The 25,483-nt window shown below is 40.9% G+C and overlaps 1 protein-coding gene across 1 annotated transcript in view; it reads left to right on the forward strand.

Annotated features, from left to right (window-relative positions):
• Nucleotides 1-988: 988 nt before the first annotated feature.
• Nucleotides 989-25,483, forward strand: part of cacna2d4a (calcium channel, voltage-dependent, alpha 2/delta subunit 4a) — a 791,862-nt gene continuing 767,367 nt past the window's right edge. Inside the window, exon 1 of the mRNA XM_051921543.1 lies at nucleotides 989-2,019. Within this exon, the coding sequence (XP_051777503.1) occupies nucleotides 1,880-2,019 (140 nt within the window). The 5' untranslated portion in view covers nucleotides 989-1,879. The remainder of the gene's footprint in view (nucleotides 2,020-25,483) is intronic.

Consider the following 25,483-nt stretch of genomic DNA (forward strand, 5'->3'; position numbering starts at 1 on the left):
TGGAGAAGGCCCGGGTTCCACTTGGATGAATTTAGCTGATTGTGTTAAAGAGGAACGTCAGGCTGCAAAGTCTGCCGATTGATTGCAGTGAAGCAGTAAGCAGTTTAGACGTAAAAGAGGACATTTAAATTAACAAGGGCTTTATTGGCCGGATAGGCTGGACGGTTTTTAAGTTATTAAATTCACTGCATTGTAGTTTTATATAAGGTAGCACACTTTCTAATGGTAAGCTCAGATTGCTGCATGCATTTACAAGTTTAGGACAGTTAAAATGAAAAACGTAATATAAATAGGCATCTGTGGATAGACAGATAGATATGAAAAATAGGTAGATATGAAAGGGCATAAATAGATATAAAAGGTACTATATAATAGATAGATTTGAAAGGCACTATATGATAGATAGATAGATAGATAGATAGATAGATAGATAGATAGATAGATAGATAGATAGATAGATAGATAGATAATGAATGGCTCTGTATTAGATAGATAGATAGATAGATAGATAGATAGATAGATAGATAGATAGATAGATAGATAGATAGATAGATAGATAGATAGACTGTGGTAAGCACATTAAGCTCAGGCTAACCCTTCTGTCCAAAGGAGCCCCCCATCTTTTACAGATTGCAGGTGATCCACTTCTCATCCCAGGAATGAGATGAAGAGCCGTTCATTTCCCACGTCCCCGACATGGCGCACTCCCCTGGTGACGCACCACTTTTTGTCGTTCACAGTCCTTTTCCTCCCCTGGCTACCCCATCTTACCTCCTCACTTTCCCCGTCCAATCTTGGCTCCTGCTGCTTTCACTTTTTTAAAACTGGCTTTGATATTGGAATCTGAAGTTAGCATGGAGTAAACATGCACTGACTGCTTTGCTTGACCTTATCCTTCCTTATCCTTTGCATTCCAAAGCCGTTGTAAAATTCATTTCACAAAGAGGAGGAAGATGTGAAGGTGAAGCTTATCGTATGGCAGGCCACTGAAGGGTGTGCACATGTTTCAGTGTATGTCGAGTGCAGAGCCCTTCCTCACATTTTGCCCCCTTGCACACACACACACACACACACACACTAGTCTGCTATTAGGCAGTATTAGAGGTGAAACCCCCCAATTCAAAGGCAGCACAAAATCCTCATCTGTTTGTCAATGTCCTCCTTGTCTAAAGTGTCCGCCTCGCATTAGCAGGTTCACTGGAGGTTTCTGACCTTTGTGTTTTTTTTTTTTGTTTTAATCTGCTAGTTGGTTTTGCCTTCATGCTAACCTCTCATTGGACAGGGGAGCCTGTCTCTGAAAATAACAATAATCCACTATGATTTACCCCCCCCCCCTCCTGTTTCTCCCTCCAATCCAGCACCTCCACTCTAAACCTGCAGCTGGTCAGAGATTTAATCGGGCCGGATTATCTAGTCTCTCGTACTGTGGGCCACCATATCAGCAGGTGGTCTTCCCTGTCACATACGTCGCAAGGGGCTGAATCACGGGTTGAGCTGGTCCACTTTCATTTGAGCCCCCCACCCCTTTTTTTTTTTTGCTTTATTTGATTTGATTTCCTACATGCATGTTTAGCTTTCAGTGGGACAGCCTTCCCCTTATGCTGTTTAGGGCACTTTCACATCCTGCATTTGTCTGAAAACGGCCTGGACACAAAAGCAACACTTGGACAAGGAAGAGGATGAAAAGTGAGGGGCGAAAAAAGAAAAGAAAAACACCTAAACAATTAAAAGCAAGGATGTGTGGCGATTCAGCTGTGTCAACGCTTCTGTCAGTCAGGGCCAGCCTGTGATCACACTCCGGGACGCCGAGGAGTCGAGCGCAGACCACTATGTGCGAGCAGCCTCCGGCTGGTGACAACTTTGCTGTCTACTTTTCTTTATGAGAATTCATGGGATACACAGAATAATGTTAGAAATACAGAGAACCGAGAACCTGAGCTTCAAGGTGTGGATTATATGCTGCTGCTGTTGTAGTGCCATCCACTCAGCAGAGGCGCAGAGCAGCATTCCTGCAGAGACGTGAGTTTGACTTTCTCCATATGCATTCTCTGAAGTCTGCTGCATTTCAGCAATGCTTGCTTTCATTCTTTATGCCCTCGGTTTTTATTATACTCTCATCAGACAATAGATAAATTGGATTATATTGATAAATATGATTAATAGCAAGGTAGATAGAAGAAAGGCACTATATGATAGATAGATAGATAGATAGATAGATAGATAGATAGATAGATAGATAGATAGATAGATAGATAGATGAAAGGCACTATATGATAGATAGGAAGATAGATGTGAAAGGCACGATAGATAGATAGATAGATAGATAGATAGATAGATAGATAGATAGATAGGAAAGGCACTATATGTGTAATACTGCAGTTTTTCATCAGGAAAATTAAATATGCAAAATAACACAGTATGTACAGCAAATTAAATGTAGCAAAAATGAAACACTGAATCCAACAATGTAAAAATTAAGAAAATACATCAACTATAAATATAGAAATTAATGGAATAAAAAATTAGAAAAATATGAAACTATAATGATTACAGATATAGAAAGCAAAAAACAGTATGGCATAAAAAAGTTAGACATTGAATTTAAAAATGTCAAAATGAAGACAACATAGAAATCCTAAATCTATTGTAAACGACCTTCTCTGTGGTTAGGGTGTAACAAGGGGGACACTCCGTGAATTCCTAACTACTGAACCTAAGGCGCTATGTTGGTTGAAGACACAGAAAGCTGATGTATTATTTCTTTAAAAGTATGTCAAGCATGGCCCTATAGGGGTTAAAGTTTTGAAAAGTGAGCTAGAAATATAGAAAATGGGAACCTTTACGGGTTTAAGGATTGGAAAAGTGAAACATTGTGTATTTAAAACGTAGACCATAAAACACCTCGTAAATTATTAAATAGTCAAATGAAGACACAAAACGGACTAAAAATACTGAAAAACTATTTCTTTCAAAAAATTATGGAAAGCAAATCCCAATATGGATAAAAATGATGAAAATGGTATAACATACATGTTTGAAGTAGGCTATGGTATAGAAAATAAGAAACTAAATGGTTTAACAATAGAAAGTAAAACGCTACATTCTAAAAATACAGTAAGATACGACGAATTAAACAGTAGGGAAATTAATATATTAGACATACAGAAATTGAACAAATAAGGACAGTAAAACACACTCCATATAAAATGTCAGAAACTTTACGGATTAAACGATTAAGAAGTGGGACACTTTTTGATTAACATAACATAAGGGCAGCTATAAGGACTAAAATACCGAAGGTCAACATCGATCCGGACTACACAACACGAAAAGTGAGAAACTCCATAAACTCCAATTAGCGAAGTTCAGGTTCCATACGAGTTACGTTACAAAGTCACTTCTGCTATTTTTTGGGTTTCATGCTTAACACGCGTGCTTTAGATGTTTTCTCGAGCTCGCGGTTCTTTTCTTCATAACGTTTCCTGTGGTTTCATCCACATCGCCTTACTGAATTTATCGCAAATTTGTTAAACGTTTTCTTTGCGTGGCTTGGCAGTCCTGCGTTTAGCCGGCTCGGGCTGCGCTGTTGTCCTCGTGGGGGCCTCTTAGCACCGGTGCCTGCACTTGGTGATCAGTACGCTGAGTAAATGTGTGAGGTCTCTTGTTAAAAATTAGACTGTGATCGTTTTAGGTGCCCTCCATTGAAAAGTGGTTATGGACCGTGGTGACACTGAAAATAGGGTAGAATGAATGTGTCTGTGGAAAAGCCAAGAGCTGGTGGCGCAGGCCGAGCCCACGCGGATTCAGTGTGGCGACAGCAGGAAGGCGAGCCAGCGCGATCTGTGTGTCGTATTGAAGCGCTGGGCTGCCTCGTGAGCAGACCGGACAGAAGACTGAAGTGCCACAGGGAGGAGCGGGTCGTATGTCGGTTTACATGAAGATCTGAACGTGCGCGGGCTCACATTGGTAATCAGCCTGTGGGGAATTTCTCAAATGATTGACACTTGACTTGCAATGGCAGCAACTGAACATTCGACAATTCGAGTCTGACTTGACTCCCTGTGCTCTTATGTCTTTATTTTGTTCAATTCCAAGTAATCAGTCACTTTGTATCCTGGGGTTACTGATTCGTTCTTAGGTGTTAATCTTAGTAATTACCTACTTGTGATGTAAAATGGCACACACTAATCCCTGACAGAGTGCTTTAAAGACTATTAAGGCCAAGCCGTATCAGCATTGCATAATGGCCCCTCCGTTTTAGATGAATGGATATTAGTGTCCCTGATCCACAAGCGCGCCAAAGCATGAAACAGCAAGCGGCATCTCTCCACTTTAATCCCGTGGGGGGTCCAGATCAATGAATTACTCATCAAACCCTCTTTATACTATTTGCATGTCCTTATTCAGCTGATACCTTTATTTGGGGCATCTTACAACATCTAAGATACACAATTGGATCCCATTCTTTTGTTTTTTTTCTATTTGGCGCACAAGCTGGTAGACACACAATGTCAGCAGCAGCTTCAGTCACTAGGAGTCACTGCCTGTCTATCTATCTATCTATCTATCTATCTATCTATCTATCTATCTATCTATCTATCTATCTATCTATCTATCTATCTATCTATCTATCTATCAGAGGGTCACTTGTTAACTGGAGTCCAGAGGAGATGGAGTTCCTGCAGTTCCTTTGACAGGCAGTGTCTTTGTTTGTTGAATGCCACAGGTTGATATTTTTGCTTGTACTCGCTCCATCACGTGCTGTTTAATTTTGTTTTTCCAAGTAAATGGGAGGAAGCCAATTTCGCACCCCAACGTTCATCTTGCCTTTTGGCCCATCATTCCCTTGGACGGCCAAACCATCCACATATCTGTTCACATTGTGTTCCAGCGTTTTCCTTGTCACTGTCCTGGGGAGTCCCAGCCTATCCGTAACATGTCTGTCACAAAGCAGGAGTCAGCTCTTAATTAGAAGCAAGTCTAGAGCAGAGTTTCCATCTCAAAAATCTTGTGGATATGCAGCTGTGCTCCATGTTGGTGGTGTGGGTGACCTGTTGGGCTCTCACGTTGTCCTGCCCGTGAAACGCCTTATATTTTATCTCCCGTCTATTTTCCTGGTTATCCAGGGCAGCAGGCACCTATCCCAGCATACATTGGGCACAAGGCAGGGATAATCCATGGACAAGGTGTCAGCCCATCACAGGTTCTTCTCTTCTTTCAGCTCCAAATGTGAAATTTCCAGCTTTAGCTATGACATTTTATGTGACATTGTGACGATCTCAGCATTGTGTTTTTGTGTGTTGATGTACCATATTTGTAGATATGCACAGCTCTGGGGACTTGTTCATTGTGAAATTTTATAATAATAATAATTCATTACATTTATATAGCACTTTTCTCGGTACTCAAAGCGCTATCCACACAGGGAGGAACCAAACCCACAATCTTCTTACTGCAAAGCAGCAGCAGCACTACCACTGCGCCACCTGTGAGGACAAATTTTGAAAATGGAATTGAATATTAATCAGCATTTGTATTCACTCTAGGCCAGGGGTAGGCAATGTCGGTCCTGGTGAGCCGCAGTGGCTACAGGTTTTCATTCAACCCAATTGCTTAATTAGAAAGCAATCATTGCCAATCTCAGACCTTATTTAATTTTATGGCTTGTTAGTCTGTGCAATGTAAGGCTTTTATATCGTAGATTTTTTTCCTTTCCAAGGATATCATCCAAATGATTTGAAGCCTAAAACAGATCATTTTCAGTCTGTCACATTTTTCTATTAAGTGTTTTATTAAATCAAACCGTGCATGATGAACACACACAGATGTAATTGGAAAAAAGCTAGCTGGAGAACTGCTGGCTGCTTTGTCTTTTACATCTTATTGCTAATAAGGAGCAATTAAAACACTGAATGCAGCAGTTTAAGATTGAAATAAGCAATTAAGGTTGGAGAACCTTAACAAGCGAGACCACTAAAATGAAGCATCAAAATGTCACTTAAGCAATATGTGCTTCATCAGCAATAATTGAGTTCTCGTTAAGGAACTGGGTTGGAACAAAAACCTGCACATACTGTGGCACTCCAGGACCGACGTTGCCTACCCCTGCTCTAGGTTTATGTACCCTTAACAAGAGTGAAAATGAACACGGATTACAATTCAATTAATTTTCACTATTTGTCGATGCATTTTAATGTGTTTGCTTGGCCTTTGGTTTTGTTTTATCTTAATAACAACATTTCTGATTTCACAGTAGAGTTTGATCTTCATTTCTGCTAGAATATTTTAAAGCCTGCTCTACACTTTAATAATTACTTGAACAATAATTGGGAACATTTTCTTAACTGTCTGTCCCTCCTAAGTCTCCAAGGCTTTGCTGACGTTTGCAGTGGATGCTGGGGATTGCTAACTGGACTTGTGCATTGTGTTTGCAGCACCACAGCCTGAAGTCTCAGGCCCATCTTCCAATATTTTACAAATGTGATCTCTTATTCACTTTCTACATATATGGGGCCTCTGATGGCAGTGTGCATGTCTCTCTGTTGGGTTAATCTTGTTGGTGTTTCCCACAAACACACTGGTAATGATGACTTGTTGCTGGCTGCAGAGGCTTTAATCCGGCCTGAAAAGCGATTAATGATTAGTTAGGAGTGGAGCACTAACGAGTTGGAGCTCCTTTACGAAACTGAGCTGATAATGAAGAGCTATAAGAGATGCAGATTTCAGTACTCAAAATACCCAAATCAATAAATCTGCCTAATTTAGCACAGATGAGGCTGCACAACATCGACCTTCTGACTGCATGCCCAAACAAATAACTAATGAAAGTTAACATTACTATTCAATTGGAAATGCAAACATGCCATGACCACATAGCTGCAGCGTTTTAACTTGTATATCCATAGTCCACAATGCTTGTCTACACTCCATTTACTGTTATGTCATATAATGGTGCAATAGTTAAATGACATCGTAGCAGAAAGAAGAACGTCTCAAATGTGTTGGGCCCAGTAGCTGCGGTCATCTATGTGTGTGTGTGTCTGTCTGTCTCCACTGTCACACCACTTATTACAACATGTAAACTAATTATTAAGCTTTTGTTACCTTGTTCTACTGAGCTTCTTAATGGATAATAACAATTTTAGCTTTTTCAAGTCTTTTGTTCAGTATATTTTGTTTTCTCCCTGAAACCGCAGCAGCAATTTAAAATATGTGTACTGGAGAAATTGTGGATGGGTGTCTTATGTACTGGGAAAAAATATTGGTCCTGTGAGTGTTGTGCAGAGTGGAGGCAGAACCTCTGCATTTTTCCCAGTTGATCCTGGGGTTCGTCAGGGGTTTGTTTTTGCTCCTATTCTGTTCAGTACTTGTATGGACTGGGTGTTGGGCAAGGTCATGGGGTCTAGCGGCTGTGGGGCATTTGTTGGTGAAGAAAGGTTCATGGATCTTGACTTTGCTGACGATGCTGTGATCTTTACGGAGTCAATGGAGGATCTGATTGGGGCTCTTGAGAGACTGAGCGAGGAGTCTGAGTGTCTGGGATTGGGAGTGTCCTGATAAAAACCAAGATCCAGGCCTTGACTGACTTCATAGGCACAGCCATCAGCAGTGTGTGTTTGCAGAGAGAGTGTTGACCTTGTTGAGAGGTTTGCTTACCTTGGCAGTGAGATTCATGTCTCTGGTGACTCTTCCTATGAAGTCAGTAGACAGATTGGGAGAGCATGGGGGTGTCATGAGATCTCTGGAGAGGGGTGTGTGGCGCTCCTGATATCTATGCAAAAGGATGAAGGTCCAAGTCTTTAGAGTCCTGGTGCTTCCTGTCTTGCTATTTAGTTGCGAAACATGCACGCTATCCAGTGACCTGATTGAGGACTGGACTCCTTTGGTACTGTGTCTCTTTGGAGAATCCTTGGGTACCGCTGGTTTGACTTTGTGTTGAATGACCTGACCTGACTTGTGTCTTCTGCACAGGACGATTCCCTGTGGGTGTAGCCTTTGCAGCCCAATATCTCCCTGTTATTCACTGCACACTTTTTAGCGGGTTGTGCCCAGATGTGTATTCTCATTTGAGATTCACGTCTGGCCCTGTGAGACTACACTTTACTTGGCCCCAAAACACCTTTTTACCACAAAGTGGGATAAGCCTTTTAAAACTGTTTAATTGATGTTCACTAACTGTGATATGTGAACAAAAGTTGAAGTCTAGCAGGTGTGATGTTGAACTCACCAGTTTGTTACTTCCATTGCAAAACACAAGCAAACAAAAAAGGAAGGGAAAGTCGGCCCAAAATAAAGTTTTGGACCTTTTTACACTTTAATTCCTGTGCCTGGTGTATTATTTACATTTATGTTGTTTATAATTTGCGAGTATATATGTGTATCTGGTGGGGGTGTCTTTGGTAGAGGGAGTGAGGCTGAAGTCTTAATCACTCTACAAACTGGTACATGTAATGCTATAGCAATAAGAATCACTCAAGAAATACCAAGAAAAATCGGAGTACCTCGGCAAGTCCAAAGTCTGACATTTATATGTCAAAAAGGGGTCGGGACCAGTTGAAGACAGACTGTAATCGTGCTTTCATTTTGCCTGGATTTACTTCATCAACGTTTAATGCACTGGACAAACAGAAAGTCCACCAAGGACTCCTGCACAATATAAAGCATGTAAAACATGTACAAACCTACTTGTTTATCACTCCATAGACTCAACAGTGTATTTATTTGCAAACCAATTTCCATCTACACTGGGCACGTAAAGACACTAACACCCCATCTTGAAATCCCTTAGATGTTTGAGATGGTAAAGACGAAGCTGTGCCTTCTTCACCGATGTGTTTGGACCGGGTTTGGTCCTCTGTGAGGTATTTAAAAATGTCCCCCATCTCCACCTAAGTCCTGTTAATTGTGAGAGGGTGGTATTGCATTTGCTGTTTTCTCACACAGTCCACAATCAGCTGCTTTGTCTTGCTGATGTTCAGAAGTAGACTGTTGTCCTGACAATAGTGTGTCAGACTCTCCTCTTCATCCAGGCAACCCTGCTCATTGTTGCTAAAGATCAAGCCCGACCGCAGCTGCGTCATCAGTAAACTTGCAGTCATATGTTTAGAGCGAGTACAACAAGAGGGCTCAGTACACAGAACTGTGGAGCTCCTGTGTCGAGAGTCAGTGTGGCCATTAACTCAAACCACCTGTCTGTCAGGAAGTTGAGCTTTCTGACTTTGAGCAAGGAAATTACACAATAGACTGACAATTTTTATGGTTTTAGCATTTAGTTCATGTTTTTTTTGTGTGTTTGAATCGCAGCCTGTTCATTTTCATTTCCTGGACCATTTACTTTTAAAGTAAAAAAAAAGAAGGTACCCTGTCCAGGATCAGTTGCTGCCTAGTGCCGGGTACTGCCAAGTGGGCTTCAATTGATAAAAGCAACTCAATGGATGAGACGTAAAACTGAGGCCCTGACTCTCTGTGGTCATTCAAGGTCCCTGGGCATCCTTTGTAAACAGTAGGGGGTATCCCGATGTCCAGGCTACACTGCCCACCATGGCCTTGTAATTCTGGCCCCTTAGTCATCCTCTGTCTCTAACTGGCTATCTCTCTCACCACTTCACCACCTAACTGCTCATGTGTGGTGAGCGTACTGATACAGAAATGGCTGCTGTCAAATCATCCAGGTGGGTGCTACACACTAGGGGTGGTTGAAGTGGCTCCCCACTCACTATGAAAAGCACTTTGAGTAGTAAGAAAAGCGCTATATAAATGTAAAGAATTATTAACATTAGTGAGTTTATCTTCAATATGAAATGAAGATGCCACAGAATACAAAGTCATTTAAAATATGGTGTAATGACCAAAACAACAGTCAGAATATGTTTGTCACATAATTATCAAATAGAAAAAGAAGAAGTCTTCATTTTGTGGATAAAAATAAATGGATGGGATCAAAGAGGCTTCTCCTTAGGCAAGGCGTCAAGGTCTTTTTATCTTCTCATGATCCTTGTTTGACTTCAGGGCAGTGATCAGCTAGGATTTGTGGTAAAATTCAGATTTAAAAGTAGAAATATTTCAACGGCACATTTGAAGGCAGCATTTTGCAATAGCACATACTAGCTGTTCTTATAGAAAAATGGAAGTTCTAGCAAAAGTATTAATAATAAAAAAATAAGGGAAAAGCTTAATTTTCATTTTGACTTTTATATACCGTTAAAAAGTAGAATTCAATTCAATTCAGTTCTTTCTTGTCATGTGTACAAGTACAAGTACCATGTACAATGAAATGCTTGCTTGCATGTGCCCCCGCAGACAGTGAACATAGACAAAAAACATGCAATAAATAAATGAATATTAAGAAGTAAATAAATAAAACCAGAATCCTAGGAATAAATAAACTGAGAAGTTAGATTTTTTTATATTAATTTTAAAAATTTGGCAAAGACTAGCAAAAAGAAGAAGCAATACACAGCAGAAAATGCTAAAGTCACAGGAAGACCACTCTAGAGAGCTATGCGGTATCTGATGTTTCTCTAATGGCCTTCCTCTCACTGCCATTAGGTCCTTGTTTTGGATCATGTCTTCCTTCCTCATTTCCCTCTTGCAACATCAGTCTACAACAGTACATTTGTAGCTTCCGTTTCCTTAATAATAAGTAATTCCCTAAGGCCAGTGACCCAACATTGCCATTTTAGAGTCTTCAAGACACCATGAAGATCGTTAGGGAAGAGGACCCCTTAGAAAATCTCCACTGATTTCTGAATGCAGGATAATGATGATTATTTAAACAACCCACTGCAACACACTTCGCCAGCCGTACACAACAGTCACACATGCGCATCATACTTTCCTATCTCATTACAGGTATGCAATACCCCATGGTGGTGAGAGGGGGTACTGCCATTAAATGTCTTATGTTGTCTTTCCCCTGCAGCAATGAGAAGACGCCACTTGAGTGAAATTAACTCCATCTCCTTCTGCCAAAGGGGCTATAAAAATCCGATGCCTCATGATGTCGGTGTCTCATTTGGACCCGATCTTGGTAAAGCACAGAGCCTCCCTTGACTGACTGTTCCTCAAGGGTTACATGTTTTGAAACAAGAAGACTACCATGCTATTATTTCTGTTTTGTGCCCGTGAGCAAAGATTTTGTTACATTTCAGTTAAGGGACTAAAAGGGTCAAGCCCATTGGTACCCCAACATTTAGGGACTCACCTTGCTTTTATTCACCTGTACACAGCGACCCATTCCCATATAATACAACCCAGAGGCGATAACCAGCGACCCAACATGATGCAAAGTTTAAGGAACTCTGCTCTAGGCAGTCATTCAACTTGAATTCTGAAAAATTACTTGATATGACTGGAAAACATTTCAACAGGATAATGAGCTTACTGTTTGCATGATCACAGGCGTGCTTAGTCTTATTAATTCACACTTGATTAGGTGAGCTGCTGATTAATATATCCATCCATCCATTTTCCAACCCGCTGAATCCGAACACAGGGTCACGGGGGTTCGCTGGAGCCAATCCCAGCCAACACAAGGCACAAGGCAGGAATCAATCCCGGGCAGGGTGCCAGCCCACCGCAGTAATATACCTATCTATCTAATATAACATTTATTGTGTTTATACTCTTTAGCTTTGTTTGCCTACTTTTGGAATTAAGGCTACTGCCACAATACTATGTTTTCATTGGTGTTTTTAATTGTAAGCGATCTCAGTCGACACTAGCATGGGAAAGGTGGTATACAAATAAAATGTCTTCTTCTTCTTCTTCTTCTTCTTCTTATTATTATTGTTACACTAGCATTTTCACATTGTTTATGTGAAATTATCTCCATCCACAGTAAAATGACCAAAAATGCAAATGGCATAGGTATGCTCTTACTCTGGGCACTCACATATGGGAGGGAAAAGTCTTAGAGGGACAGTGACACTGGCGACCATAATATTTATTGCAAAAGTGTAACAACTGGTTAATTATTGGCCTTTTATGTCTTTATGCAGCATTTAAATTCTACCAAACGCAATTTAGTTGCATACAGGTAAACAACACAACTAGCGCAATGGAAAGCAACTCCTCCATCTCTGCGATATTGGAATATGGTGAACGGTGTCCAGTCAGAGAATGAGACGTTATAATAATCAGGATCCAATCAGAGAAGGCCTACATAATAAACACAGGAAAATCAGAGTGTGACTACAGTCTGTGTTTTCTAAAGTCTACGTTTTCTCCCGTCAACAGTGCAGTGCCATGTTAGTGTTGTCAGAAGTGTACGGCTCTGGAGCGCGTTATCAAAAGTCGCCACTTTCTGGGGTTAAAAATGCCAGGGTAGTGTGAACGAGAGGCAAAAACAGTGTAATGTTTGCATTTTAAACGAAAATATAGTAGTGTGGATGTAGTCTATTGGCATAAAATGGGAAAGTTAATAACACAAATGTACGGTAATTAAAATTAATTTTTTGATTACAATTTATTGTTAGATAGATAGATAGATAGATAGATAGATAGATAGATAGATAGATAGATAGATAGATAGATAGATAGATAGATAGATGTTTTACTAATATTAATAGTGTAAAAAATCAACAGATCCCAGTGGACATCCCAAGTGGGAAAACCCCATTTAATGTTGTTAAAAGGTAAAGGAATGGTATTAAGAATCTTGTATGGAGATGCGTGTCTCAGTGCTGCTGTGGTCCAAATGACGATGTCTTCCGGCATTAATGAGGCTAGGACAGAAGAAGCAGAGCGTTATGAATTCAGATATGACATCGGGCAGGTCCTTCCTCTCCCCATAGGTGAAAAACTCTTTCGGATCCTCCGGTGCACCCATACATATTTCCCCACAAGGTACTCCCAGGTGTTTAACAACAGTAATGACCTGTAAGAGCCAATCATAGAATATTTAACATTTTTGTTAAAATACACATCTGAGTGACTGCTTCATTTGTTTAGAATGCGAGTTTCTCATATCTATGTTGACAATGGACGATTCCGTTTAACTCCTAAGCTAACTTGTAATGGAAATTCTTTAGTGCTCAGCTTCATCTGAACTCCAGTGATAGAGTTTTAGTGGGGCTTTAGTTAGCTAGAAGCAGAACTGTTTGATTTGCGTTGTTTTCATTGGAGTAATGACAGCATTTCGATTTTCTGACTGTTAATGTATCTCGTATGTATGTTTGAAAATGTTAAATAGAGAGACCCATGAAACGTAACACGGTATACGGTGCTAGGCTTGAACAGAAATATCTTACATAGGAACTTTATTTTTGTATTATAATTTTTTCTTTTTATTTTTGAATTTTTACTAAATTGTATTAAAAGAAGCCACGTGAACTGTGGAATTATTTGCATACATGCCAGAACCCCAAGAGAAAGCTGAAGCTGCGGAAATTTTTCAAAGTCGACAAATGCAGCTACACAACCATTAAACTCCACAGATTTTCAAAGCTTCACTGGCCTTGATGTCATGTATTTTGCTTCATTAAGTTTTAAATAAATGCATCTTCTTCATCACAACAACACCTACTGCTCCTGCTAATAATAAACTGATACATCCACACCGCCATGAAGTTTTAATGTTCTTCAACAGCATTATGGTATTTTGGTGGGTGCAGGTGGAGGCCGACATTGGTTTGACTTTCTACTAATTTTACTTTGAGCTGGGCTTTATATTTTAACGTAATGCTCTGTTTTATAATCAGTTTCACATTATGCGGATCAATTTGATATGAATGAAGCCAATAAGAGAAACTTAAGGAGCAAACAAAGACTTCTGTATCACGTCAAATGCACAAGCTCAGCAGGACAGTAAAGGTTGATTTATGGAGGTGAGACTCCCCATTTACCTCCATTATTCGCAAAATACTACATCTGTACGGAACTTTACTGTGCGTGTGTAAGATTAGATCACAGTTTTCAAAAGCTTTGCACAGATTCAGTCTTAACGATGAGCTTTGTCATGGAATGATCAGGTTCAGGGTTTCAAATGAGGAATAAATCCCAGTGGGTCAATCTGATGGCTTCACCACACATACAAGATGTCTTCTAGAAACGTATTTATCAGTGAAGCCACAAATCCCTGCAATCTCTGAGCCTCTGGCTGGAGAACTTTTTTTTTTTTTTTTTTGTTCTTTATTTCGCCTTATACAATTTCTTGTATTAGGAATTTGTTAGTTTTCGCATACCCCTTGGGGTCAGAGTGCAGGGTCAGCCATTGTACAGTGCCCCTGGAGCAATTACAGGTTAAGGGCCTTGCTCAAGGGCCCAGCAGAGCAATGGACTTTTGGCAGTGACGGAGATTCGAACCGGCAACCTCAGAGCCACCACTCCACCCTAACCAACTTGGGAATGTCAATGGGATAGCATCCTCGATGTACACTAAGGATCCTCCTAGGGGCTCCTACTTGGTACAACATGGGCCAGGAATCTGAAAACCAATGGCCAGAGGGCAGCAGGGCCTTTTAATTAAGGCCACAACTTTAGAAGTGATGTGTTTTGCTTTATAAGCTCTGTGCATATTGGAAATTTTAGTCATGCAAAATGAAATGTCATGACATCTAAATAGAATTCACTAGTAAAAGCAAACACCCAGGTAACTTAAATTATTTTCAAGGTTGTTTTAATATTGTTTGCTGTATTTCAATGTTGGTCCACTGCTTCAGAAACGTTGTTATCTCCATTCTCCATGAAAGTGTGAAATTAAATGCTTTTCTCATTGCAAACAAGATGGAGTAACTACCAAGTAAAGGAATGATCATTTTTATGTGGAGTATATTGAAGTCTTCTGGGAAGCACATTTAATCTTTTCTTGCACTAATAAAGTTGTGGAGAATAGTAAAGAGATCCAAAGATAGGATGCCCCAAGCCTTATATAAGCGGAGGACTGTGATGACGTGACGTGTTGCATGATTTCCTAATCGTGTTACGAACAACACACATGAAAATGGTAAAGATATTACATCACCTGACAAAACAACACAAAACAGCAACAAGTGTTAAAAAAATGATGTTACATAACAATACCAAAGCATGGTTTTGAGTGGAGTATTCCTTCAAGACACACAGTCAGCTTTAAACAAAATAACTGACCGCACAGCCAGATTAGCACCAGTAGTCATGTGCGGGTGTATCTGAAAGAAACAGGAGCCAAAGGGTATCGCTAATAATTAACAGCATACAGAGCCAATTTAACTTAACGTCTGTGTCCGCGAGGTCCCTTCTCGTAACCAGTGAGCCTGTGGTGTGGGACAAGCATTCATGAAGACCATGAGAACGTTACGTGGCCGCAAGAGGAAAGCCATGGTGTACAGTCACGTCAAGGAGGGCTTTGGCTCTTTATGTATTGAATTTTTCCTTATTTCCTTCAGGTCATTCAAACAAAGATGTAAAATAACACAGAACTGGAGTAAATGCATTTTTCACATTATTGATATAATATATTACATTCTCTCGAAACTGGAAGAATTATCAAATGAAATAATGATAATGGCCTTCTTCTTAGAGTGATCTCTTGCACAGTTTGTGCCCATCAGCACAGGGATTTCTTATAGAATGGTGAAAGATCAACGCTTCATAGAATAGTGATCACATGAGGAGGTCATGAAACTCAAACACTTGAACTGATTGTAAATACTCAAAGTGTGAGTGTTAGGACGATTCATGATAAATCACAAATTCCTTTTACTGTATTTATCTTTTTACCAAATCTTTTTGCATTAACACGAGTTAAGTCGTATCTCATTGAGCCTCACAAGACGTGACATATAAGAGAACTCGAATCTCAGCATGCAGCCGTGTCTCAGTTACCTTCTATTGTGCCTTCATCTACTGGATAGCCATAGAAATATTATTATTATTATTATTGTTATTTTAGATGCAACAGCTTGAGGAACACTGTGTTACAAATAGACAGTCTGTAGTTATGTTTTCACGAAAAAGGTGTAAAGCGTCTGATGATTTGAAATAACTAGATTTGTTTCAAGATGAATATTTTGATGATAATGACAGTAATCAAGATAATGACAATCCATTGGATGATGTGGAACCTGTAGGCTCTGGCACTGAGAAGTAAAGCTGCCCTGAAGGCATTTCTTCATTTCAAGGTGTCCAACTTGACATTACTGTTGTATCTCTAAAGTGCGGGTGTAATAGAGAAAAAGTAGCAAACAGTGCTCTCCTCCAACAACTCCTTGAGGGTTTTCTCTCTTGCCCCGTCAGCTACTTTTTGCATGCAAGGAAGGTATGCCGACATTTTGAAAGCATTGCTGGGGCTCAGCAAAGGCATGGACTAATCAGAGACTGAACCATCAGTGGTTGAGGTTTGTCTGTGTTCAGGTTTGGTTATGGTAATTTAATGACTTCTTTGATTTTTTTTCTACTGTATTATTTTTTGCAATATCAGGTGGAGTAAGTGGGTGGCACGGTGGCGCAGTGGTGGCACTGCTTCCTCACAGTAAGGAGACCTGGGTTCGCTTCCCTAGTCCTCCCTGTGTGGAGTTTGCATGTTCTTCTCGTGTCTCCATGGGTTTCCTCCGGGTGCTCCGGTTTCCTCCCACAGTCCAAAGACATGCAGGCTAGGTTTATTGGCCATCCTAAATTGTCCCTAGTGTGTGCTTGGTGTGTGAGTTTGTGTGAGTGTCCTGCGTTGGGCTGGCGCCCTGCCCAGGGATTTGTTCCTGCCTTGTGCCCTGTGCTGGCTGGGATTGGCTCCAGCAGACCCCCGTGACCCTGTGTTAGGATATAGCAGGCTGGATAATGACTGACTGTCAGCCTTTGATCATTTTATTTGTCTTCGCAGACCAGTGAGTATAGTGGTTTTATGATGTCTCATCCCAATTGCCCCTGGTTTGATTAGAGCCTGTTCCATCCTGAGATGGCAAGTTCTTTAATATGGTCAGGTCAGGTCAGGTTGGGGAACATGCACTGGTACAGCACTTTGCTGCACCCACCACACGACGAAATAGCTCAGGATCCCCCCAGGCAGACATGAGGTCCAGTCCCACCACCCAGAAATGACCATCTATCTGCCGCATCCAGGAGCTATGTGGCCATCCCCTTGGCCTGGTCCAGCCACTCCGGTCCTCAGCAATCACCCTCGGGGAATCACACCACATGGCTGTAGTGCTCTAACTGACGCTCCCTCACAATGTAGGTAGTGTGCCTCATTCGGGACTCCATGAGAAACACAAAGTCATACCAATGGTACCCAAGGATTCTCCAAAGAGACAAAGTAGTGAAGGAGTCCAGTCTTCGTCTCAGGTCACTGGATAGCATCCATGTCTAGCAACCGTATAGCAAAACAGAGAGCACCAGGACTCTAAAGACTTGGACCTTTGTCCTTTTGCAGAGATATCGGGAGCGCCACACACCTCTTTCCAGCAACCTCATGACCCCCCATGCTCTCCCAATCCGTCTACTGACTTCACAGGAAGAGTCACCAGAGATATGAATGTCACTGCTGAGGTAAATAAACCACTAAAGGCCTGGATCTTGATTCTGTCAGGACACTCGCAAGCCCAGACACTCAGACTCCTTGCTCAGTCTCTCGAGCCTCCATTGACTTTGTGAAGATCACAGCATCGTCAGCAAACTCAAGATCAGTGAATCTTCCTTCACCAACAGATGCCCCACAGCCCCTGGACCCCACAACTCTGCCCAACACCCAGTCCATACAAGCATTGAACAGAGTAGGAGCAAGAACACACCCCTGACCAACCCCAGTATCAACTGGGAAAAATGCAGAGGTTCTGTCTCCACTGTACACAGCACTCTCAGTACCAGTGTACTGTCTGGCCATGATATCCAGCAACTTTGGGGGTGGCGCCAGCAAAGTCTTAGGATGTCCCTCAGAACAGCTAAATCAACAGAGTCAAAAATTTTGTGAAAATTGACAAAGGCTACAAAGAAACTCTGCTGATATTTGTGTTTGTGCTCGATCAGAACTCTTAGTGCCAGAATGCAGTCAATGGTTGTCTTCTTAGGCATAAAACCAGATTGCTCCGGTCGCTGGCAGGTGAGCAGGTGATCACGGATCCTATTGAAGGTGACCCTAGAAAGCACCTTAACAGGCACATCGAGTTGTGTTATCCCCATGTAGTGCTGCAATACACGCATTTTCCAGTCAGTTGGGATGAGGCCAGTCTCCCAAATGGAAGCAAAGCTTTCTTGCAATGCCAGGAGGACAGCCTTACCACCAGCCTGGAGAAATTCACCCCGATATCACAGATCTCTACAGCCTATCCTCCCCTCAGCTGGTTCACCACCTGTGCAATCTCAGTGAGACTGGGGGGTTCATAGCTAATTGAAGGATCAGCCTCAAGGACCGTAGACCCAGAGATATCCAATGTCCTAGCCGGAGGTTCAGTGTCATCCGTAAGGTCCGTTCCATCAGCCACCCTGACTGTGACTCTCCAAGGATCAGATTCAGATGTGCATAATGCTTCGATTCCTCTGTAAGCAGGACGTGGGCCACTAAACTGGTCTTTTATTAGGCTGCACTATTAATGGAATAGCTGTGAAACAATGTGTTAGGTATCCTGGTGTGGATATATGCAAAATTAACTCTGAAAGAATGTCTAAAAACTCTGACCCAGAATTAGACCAAATGAAAAAAATATTTAATTGCTGGCTGCAGAGAGATCTTACAATTTATAGAAGGCTTTTACTGACAAAGGCTGAGAGCATATTGTGTTTAGTGTAACCAGCACTGTCACTGTATGTCGAGAAGAGAATGTGCAATTCCACTGACTTCCTATTGGTTACGTTTATTTGGAAGAACAAGACTGAGCATATTAAGTGGAATACATTTGTAAAATGTTACAATGATGGTGGTCCTAATGCCTTGGATTTTCAGGAAATTAAGCAAGTTTTCAAATTAAATTGGATTAAAATGTTTCTATCTGGCACAGACATTGAATCCCAAATTTGTTTTTTGGACATTGTGGTGGCTTAAAAGTTTTGCTGTCCTATAATTTCAAATGTAATAAACTTCCAATCAAACTTTCTAACTTTCACAAACAAGCACCTGATTAATAGAAAATTGCATTTAAACATATATTTTCTCCCCACACTTCCAAAATTTGGAATAACAAGTGTTATGTTTCTGACCTTCTTAATGAGCAGTGAAATCTTTAACACTTTTGATGATTTTGTAGCTTTTAACAGGGGCAAATGTCCCCTTAAAAGATTATGTAAAGGTGACAAGGAGGATTCCTGCTTGACTGAGAGTATTGTTTAAAGCCCACTTGAGTTTTGGCACTTTGTCTAAATACACTCTATGATTTTTAATCAGTGGTGTTAATATTGAGGACAAGAAATGTAATAATTACTTTCTCAGAAAAAAAATGAATTTCAGATCATAGCACCTCAAGGGCTTATGTTAAATGGAAAATTGTATACCCCAAATCAAACTTGAGTAATTTATGGATTGTCTCGCATAAATTTATTGTCCCCAGCAAAGCCAAGGAAATTCATTTTAAAACCCTTTACTGACTGTATCCTCTTTGGCCTGCAGGGGGTGCACCAGCTCCCCAAACCCAACACAGACCGACAGACACAAGGCACAAGTCCAGCTCACCACAGGCTGTTATTTGGCTGTGGGAAACTCTTCACTAAATCATTTCCCAATATAAAACACAATCTGGCACACAGCAATGACTTTCTCTTCTCTGTCTCTTCTTCTCTCTTTCTCTCTGCCTGCCTCCACTCCTCCTTCAGCAAGCTTCTTCACCTTCCTCCTGACTCTGGCTCATGGAGTAGTGGCAGGCAGCTCATTCTAAGTACTTCTAGTGTCCTGAAGGCTTTTCTTGGGAGTGCTTCCAGGGAAGGCTGAAGCCCCATGAGGTAGGGCTCCCCAGTCACTGCTGCACCCCCTGGTGGCACCCACAGCACCCAACAGGGCTGAGTCAAAGAACTCCAATTCCCATGATACCCTGTTGGAAACTGTGACGCTGCCATCTAGCGATCAGGGGGAGATAATGCCCTGTGTATGCTCTTCAAACACAGAGGCATCCCAACCAGGTAAGGGCCCCAGCAGTCCCTCACACTTCATAACAGATGGTTAAGTCAATTTTGAAATTATGTAACTCCTTTGTGTTCATTTTATAAAAAAAAGTAGTATTTTGGTCAGTGGCTGCTGCTCTGTTGTGTATTTGTTTCTATAAACTTGTATAGATTTCTGAAAATAAGGTGTTTACTTTGGATGCTCAAAGAAATGAGAATTATTTGGACAACACCTTAAAACTTGTTTGTCTCTTGGGTATTCATAAAGCCTGAGGCATAAACACAAAACCAACCTTTAGATTGTCCTCTTGTAATACAGAATCCCTCTTTATGGTTATACATGAAGAATGTAAAGCTGACAACATATCCTTTACTTCAAATCACTGTTAATAAGTTAATCATGTGAACTCCTAATAATGTAATTTTTTTGTATACTCGATGTTTATGTATCCCCAGCCTATGTTCAAATGTCAGTTTTGATAACTGATTGTCAATCTTTGTTACTGTATTTGTTGTTTTGTACTTATATAATTGTGAAAAAAGAATTGAATTCATTTGAAGCTTCAACTAGGAGATGGGGGTTCATTTAGTGACATGCGGAGGTTGAGTGGCGCAGCAGTCGGCTGCTGCATAGGAACATGAACAGTAGGAACTCCTATCAGCCACTGGAGACTGCTGCCTTTTATTCGAGGATCCTGGAGTTGGTTTTGTTTACGGGGTTGCTGCCGAGTCCTTTCTATTGTTTTCTTTACCTTTTTTTTTTGGACGGCTGCTTTAATTAGCCCAGACTTTCAATAGTGACTAAGAGCCTTGAATTTTGATCTTGTTGCTCTTCTTTTTTTGAATAATGATAAGAGTGATGCATTTTATTTATATAGTGCCTTTCCTATTGTATATGCACTGAGATTATTTAGATTTTTTGAACATCTCTAATTTTTGCCTATTTTTCTTTTCTTTTTCTCACTGTAAATATTTACATCATTCTCTTTTGTACCTTGTTTTGAATAAACTTTCAATTCAGTTTGATATAACATTTGCCATCATCCTTGTCTTGGATGTTCGGTCTGCATTATCCATCGACCTTGGTCCTGATCTATTAGTTGGTTGTCTGCCCTGGCAGGTGGCTGATGACAACTACCAAAAGTGTTGGGTGCAACAAGGGTGGGCATTGCAAAGAAACACGTCATATTTGTGGCAAAGGTGCATCTGAGCCAGCACTCTGCGTGATGCTATCCTTCCAGGACTCAACTGCAGACTTCTGGTCATGTTAGTGATCTGAAAAAAGTAATTAACAACTGCTTACATTTTTGACAGAGTTGCCATTGATAATAAAACCATTGCTATCTAATACATTTCAGGCAGTGTGGTGTTGAGGTTAAGGCTCTGGACTTCAAACCCTGAGACTGTGGGTGCAAATCCTGCTACTGACACTGTGTGGACCCTGACCCTGCCTGTGTTCCAATTGGAAAACCAAAAGAAATGTAACTAATTGTATCATAAATGTTGTAAGTTGCCTTGGATAAAGGTGTCAGAGAAATAAGTACACGTACTGCACTTTAACTTTATTTTTATGAATTGTGATAGGGTTTGAAGAGAGGTGAAAAAGAGAGTGCAGGCAGGGTGGAATGGGTGGAGAAGAGTGTCAGGAGTAATTTGTGACAGACGGGTATCAGCAAGAGTGATAGGGAAGGTCTATAGGATGGTAGTGAGACCAGCTATGTTATATGGGTTGGAGACGGTGGCACTGAGCAGAAAGCAGGAGACAGAGCTGGAGGTGGCAGAGTTAAAGATGCTAAGATTTGCATTTGGTGTGACGAGGATGGATAGGATTAGAAATGAGGACATTAGAGGGTCAGCTCAAGTTGGACAGTTGGGAGACAATGTCAGAGAGGCGAGATTGCGTTGGTTTGGACATGTACAGAGGAGAGATGCTGGGTATATTGGGAGAAGGATGCTAAGCATAGAACTGTGAGGGAAGAGGAAAAGAGGAAGGCCTAAGAGAAGGTTTATGGATGTGGTGAGAGAGGACATGCAGGTGATGGGTGTAACAGAGCAAGATGGAGAGGACAGAAAGATATGGAAGAAGATGATCCACTGTGGCAACCCCTAACGGGATTAGCTGAAAAAAGAAGAAGAAGCGATAGAGTTCATTATTTATCACATATACAGTGACCTATAAAGCAGTGTCCTGGTAATAAATCATCCAGCAGTCAATGTGTTAAAATGTCTGCATAGCACCGTTTTAAAGTTAAAGCCTGCAAGAAGCCCCGGGAGCCATGCTGGCTATCAGAGAAAGCTTCACTTTCACAAACTTCCATGGCGAATGTCTCTGTAACTTTAGAAATTTTTTTAAACAAGCAGATATGAAAACAAGAAGGTGCCTGACTTGTGGCAACCGACAAACATGAAGACAAAGCTCTTCCCGTATGTGTGGTTAGAGAAGCAAGGCCACCGGCTTTTCAAAGTCTGCATATTTGCAGTACAACATTTGGGAAATGGTGTGACGCCAAGTCTTTCAGAGAAAGTTCACAAAAGTGATGAGAAATGAATATCCTCTGCTGTTATGGCTTTGCTAGGGCCTCCTCCCTGTTTCTTGTCCTTTCTTTGTTTATTCTGTGGCCTTTAATGAATAATTATATTATTCATGTTACTGAGAATGTTTTTTTTTTCTTTTTGTGTTGGATTGCTTTTTATTTAGTATTTCCTTGTGGAATAATCAGTTTTTTTGCTCTTTTTAAATGTCAGTTTTGTTAGTTGTTATGTGTGGCATGTGCTTACTACCTTATCATTTCTGCCTGAGCAGTTCTTTGTGCTGTATGGAATGTTAGAAGAATTTCAACAAGAACAGGCCATTCAGCCCAACAAGCTTTTTAATCCATCCATCCATCCATCCATTTTCTGTCACTTATCAGATTTGGGTCATGGAGGAAGCAGAATAAGAAGAAATGCCCTGACATCCCACCACCTCTTCCAGCTCCTCTAGAGGGATACTGAGACATTCCTGGGCCAGCTGGGAGATAGAGATACAATCTCTCCTGTGTGACCCCTTCATCTGCCCTGAGGTCTCCTCCTGGCTGGACTTGCCTGAAGAAGCTCTACAGGGAGGTGTCCAGGATTCATCCTAATCAGATATCTGAATCACCACAAGAGGCTCCTTTCGTTGTGGAGGTGTCTACATTGAACGTCTCCTGAATGTCCTCCTCCTATCTCTAAAGCTGAGCCCAGACATTCTGTGAAGGAAACTCATTTCCACTGCTTGTATGCATCATCTAGATCTTTCCATTACTATCCAAAGCTTGTGGCCACAGATGAATGCAGATTGACTGATAAATTGAGAGTTTCCCTTTTTGGCTCAGCTGTCTCTTTACCATCTTTACACAACCTCCCCATAACTTCTGATGCCAGTCCAATCTGCCTGTCAAACTCTCGCTCCCTTTTTCCCTCACTTGTAAACAAGACCCCAGGATACTTAAACTCCTCTGCTTGAGGCAGCACCTCCTTCCTAACCTTTTTCACACAGTATAGGATATTGTTTGAAAACATTCATTAAAGTACGAATGACTGAATTTCCAACCATCCATTCATTTTTCAGAGCCATTTAATTAACTTAGCATTCCATCAGCAGGATTGGGCATAAAGCAGGAGTCATCCCTCCATGCTGCGCCAGGGGGCAAAAAATGTCAACAGCATAAACTGAGTGTACCCTAAGGAGGAAGAAGGTAATAGTGGTGCAATAAAAATATCAAAACAGAAGTGAGGAGCAGAGATCCAGTTATTCTGCACAAGAGGCTCATCATAAAGAGAGAATAATAAAGAATGTAGCAGGGATTTATTATCATTATTATTATTGTTATGTACACTTTCTGGGAGGTTGTATAATACACATTACATAAAAAATCAATATTAATATTTCACCACTGTGAAGGGGTCAAAGAAGTCGTGTCAAGTGGCACAAATGATTAGTTTGTTATTCTTTCATTCCAGCATAGAGATCTGTATTTAGCAGAAGACCCTGAAGGAAAATATCCCACACTCAGTTAAACTGACAACAATTGAAGACAGGAAACTGAAGCCATTATTCTTACTTCATATGTACTTTCATCCACCTGCCAGGATCCGGTGGGGCTTTGAGCTCATGTACCCAATTTGGAGGTCTTAAGTGTCACTACAGTCCATGCAGCAGTTGGAACTGAAGTTATGTTAGAATTTTGCACAATGAGGCACAACAGTGATTTCATCTAACAGGACAATCTCAGGCCTGCTCAGTCTGTTCAGGGTCATAGCAAAGTAAAGTCTATCCTGGGAGCAAAGGGGGCAAGACAGGAACCAACCCTGAGTGGAGTAGCAGCCCATCACCAAGGCCAACTCCCTCAAGCTCAATTTAGAATTGACAACTTACCCTAAAACGCACCTCTTCAGTCTACATTACATTTTTGTTTGCTGTTTTTATTAATTTTGAGTGTTTCATACATGCATGTTTATGTTATTTCTATTGTTCCGTTTGTAATTCTATAGTTATGTTCTGTTTCTTTAAATGTTTACCCTGGTCCTTGTGGGGGGCGCCCCAGGAGGCAGGGCCACCCTGACATTGCCACCCTGGCTATTTAAGTGAGTTTAGGAGGCTTAGGAGCAGGAGAGCATTAGTTTACTGTGACGTTAAATGAGTGTTGTGTTTCCTAGATTTCTAATTTATTGTGCTCTGCTTTAAGGCCTGATCCAAAATGCCTGGGACCACAAGAATTCTGAATACTTGCATATACATAATGAGATATCTTAGGGACAGGACCCACATTTAATCACAAAATCACCTTATATACATTGCCTGAAGGTAATTTTAAAAAATAATCTTAATATTTTTGTGCTTGAAACAAAGTCTGTGCACAGAATGCCTGTATCGGCTATTAAACAACAGAAACAACCAACAAACAATGGCGGGCATTCAGTCTCCACCTATGATGCTGTGTTTTGATTTCAAGGTTACTGCTCATGCTGCATGTGATACTGATCTACAGTATTTTAAAATGGGATGGGTGATCCTTTAACAATATGTAAGAGTTAATTACTTCCAACATTATTTAATTTGCATGATTGGTACAGAATCTTGTTTACACTCAATCAAGGTTAAGGCCCTAAATGGGGTAAGTCTTTTGGGATCCGTTGTGTTATTTACAGATTTTTGCCATCTCCTAATATTTCTGTCTAGTGAATGATGAGTTTGGGAATTCATCCCTGTAGCTGCAAAATAATTATCTTGGCTTTCCCAGTTAGAATGGTGACAAAGGCTAATTGGCAAAAAACTGCAATCTTGTTTAAGATCTGCTTGCTCTCTTTATGACTGTACATTACAGCGTGTAGGCATTAGGTTTTCCTCCATCACCTTATTAGTATTTTGAAGAGAATCCAAAAAAATACATTCACTGACTTTTGCTTTTTTTAACATGGTTTGCTTACTCTTACCCATGTGTTGTGGTAGAGTCTTACGGTG

The sequence above is a fragment of the Erpetoichthys calabaricus genome, chromosome 18 (genome assembly GCF_900747795.2).
Source record: "Erpetoichthys calabaricus chromosome 18, fErpCal1.3, whole genome shotgun sequence".
Lineage (NCBI taxonomy): Eukaryota > Metazoa > Chordata > Cladistia > Polypteriformes > Polypteridae > Erpetoichthys > Erpetoichthys calabaricus.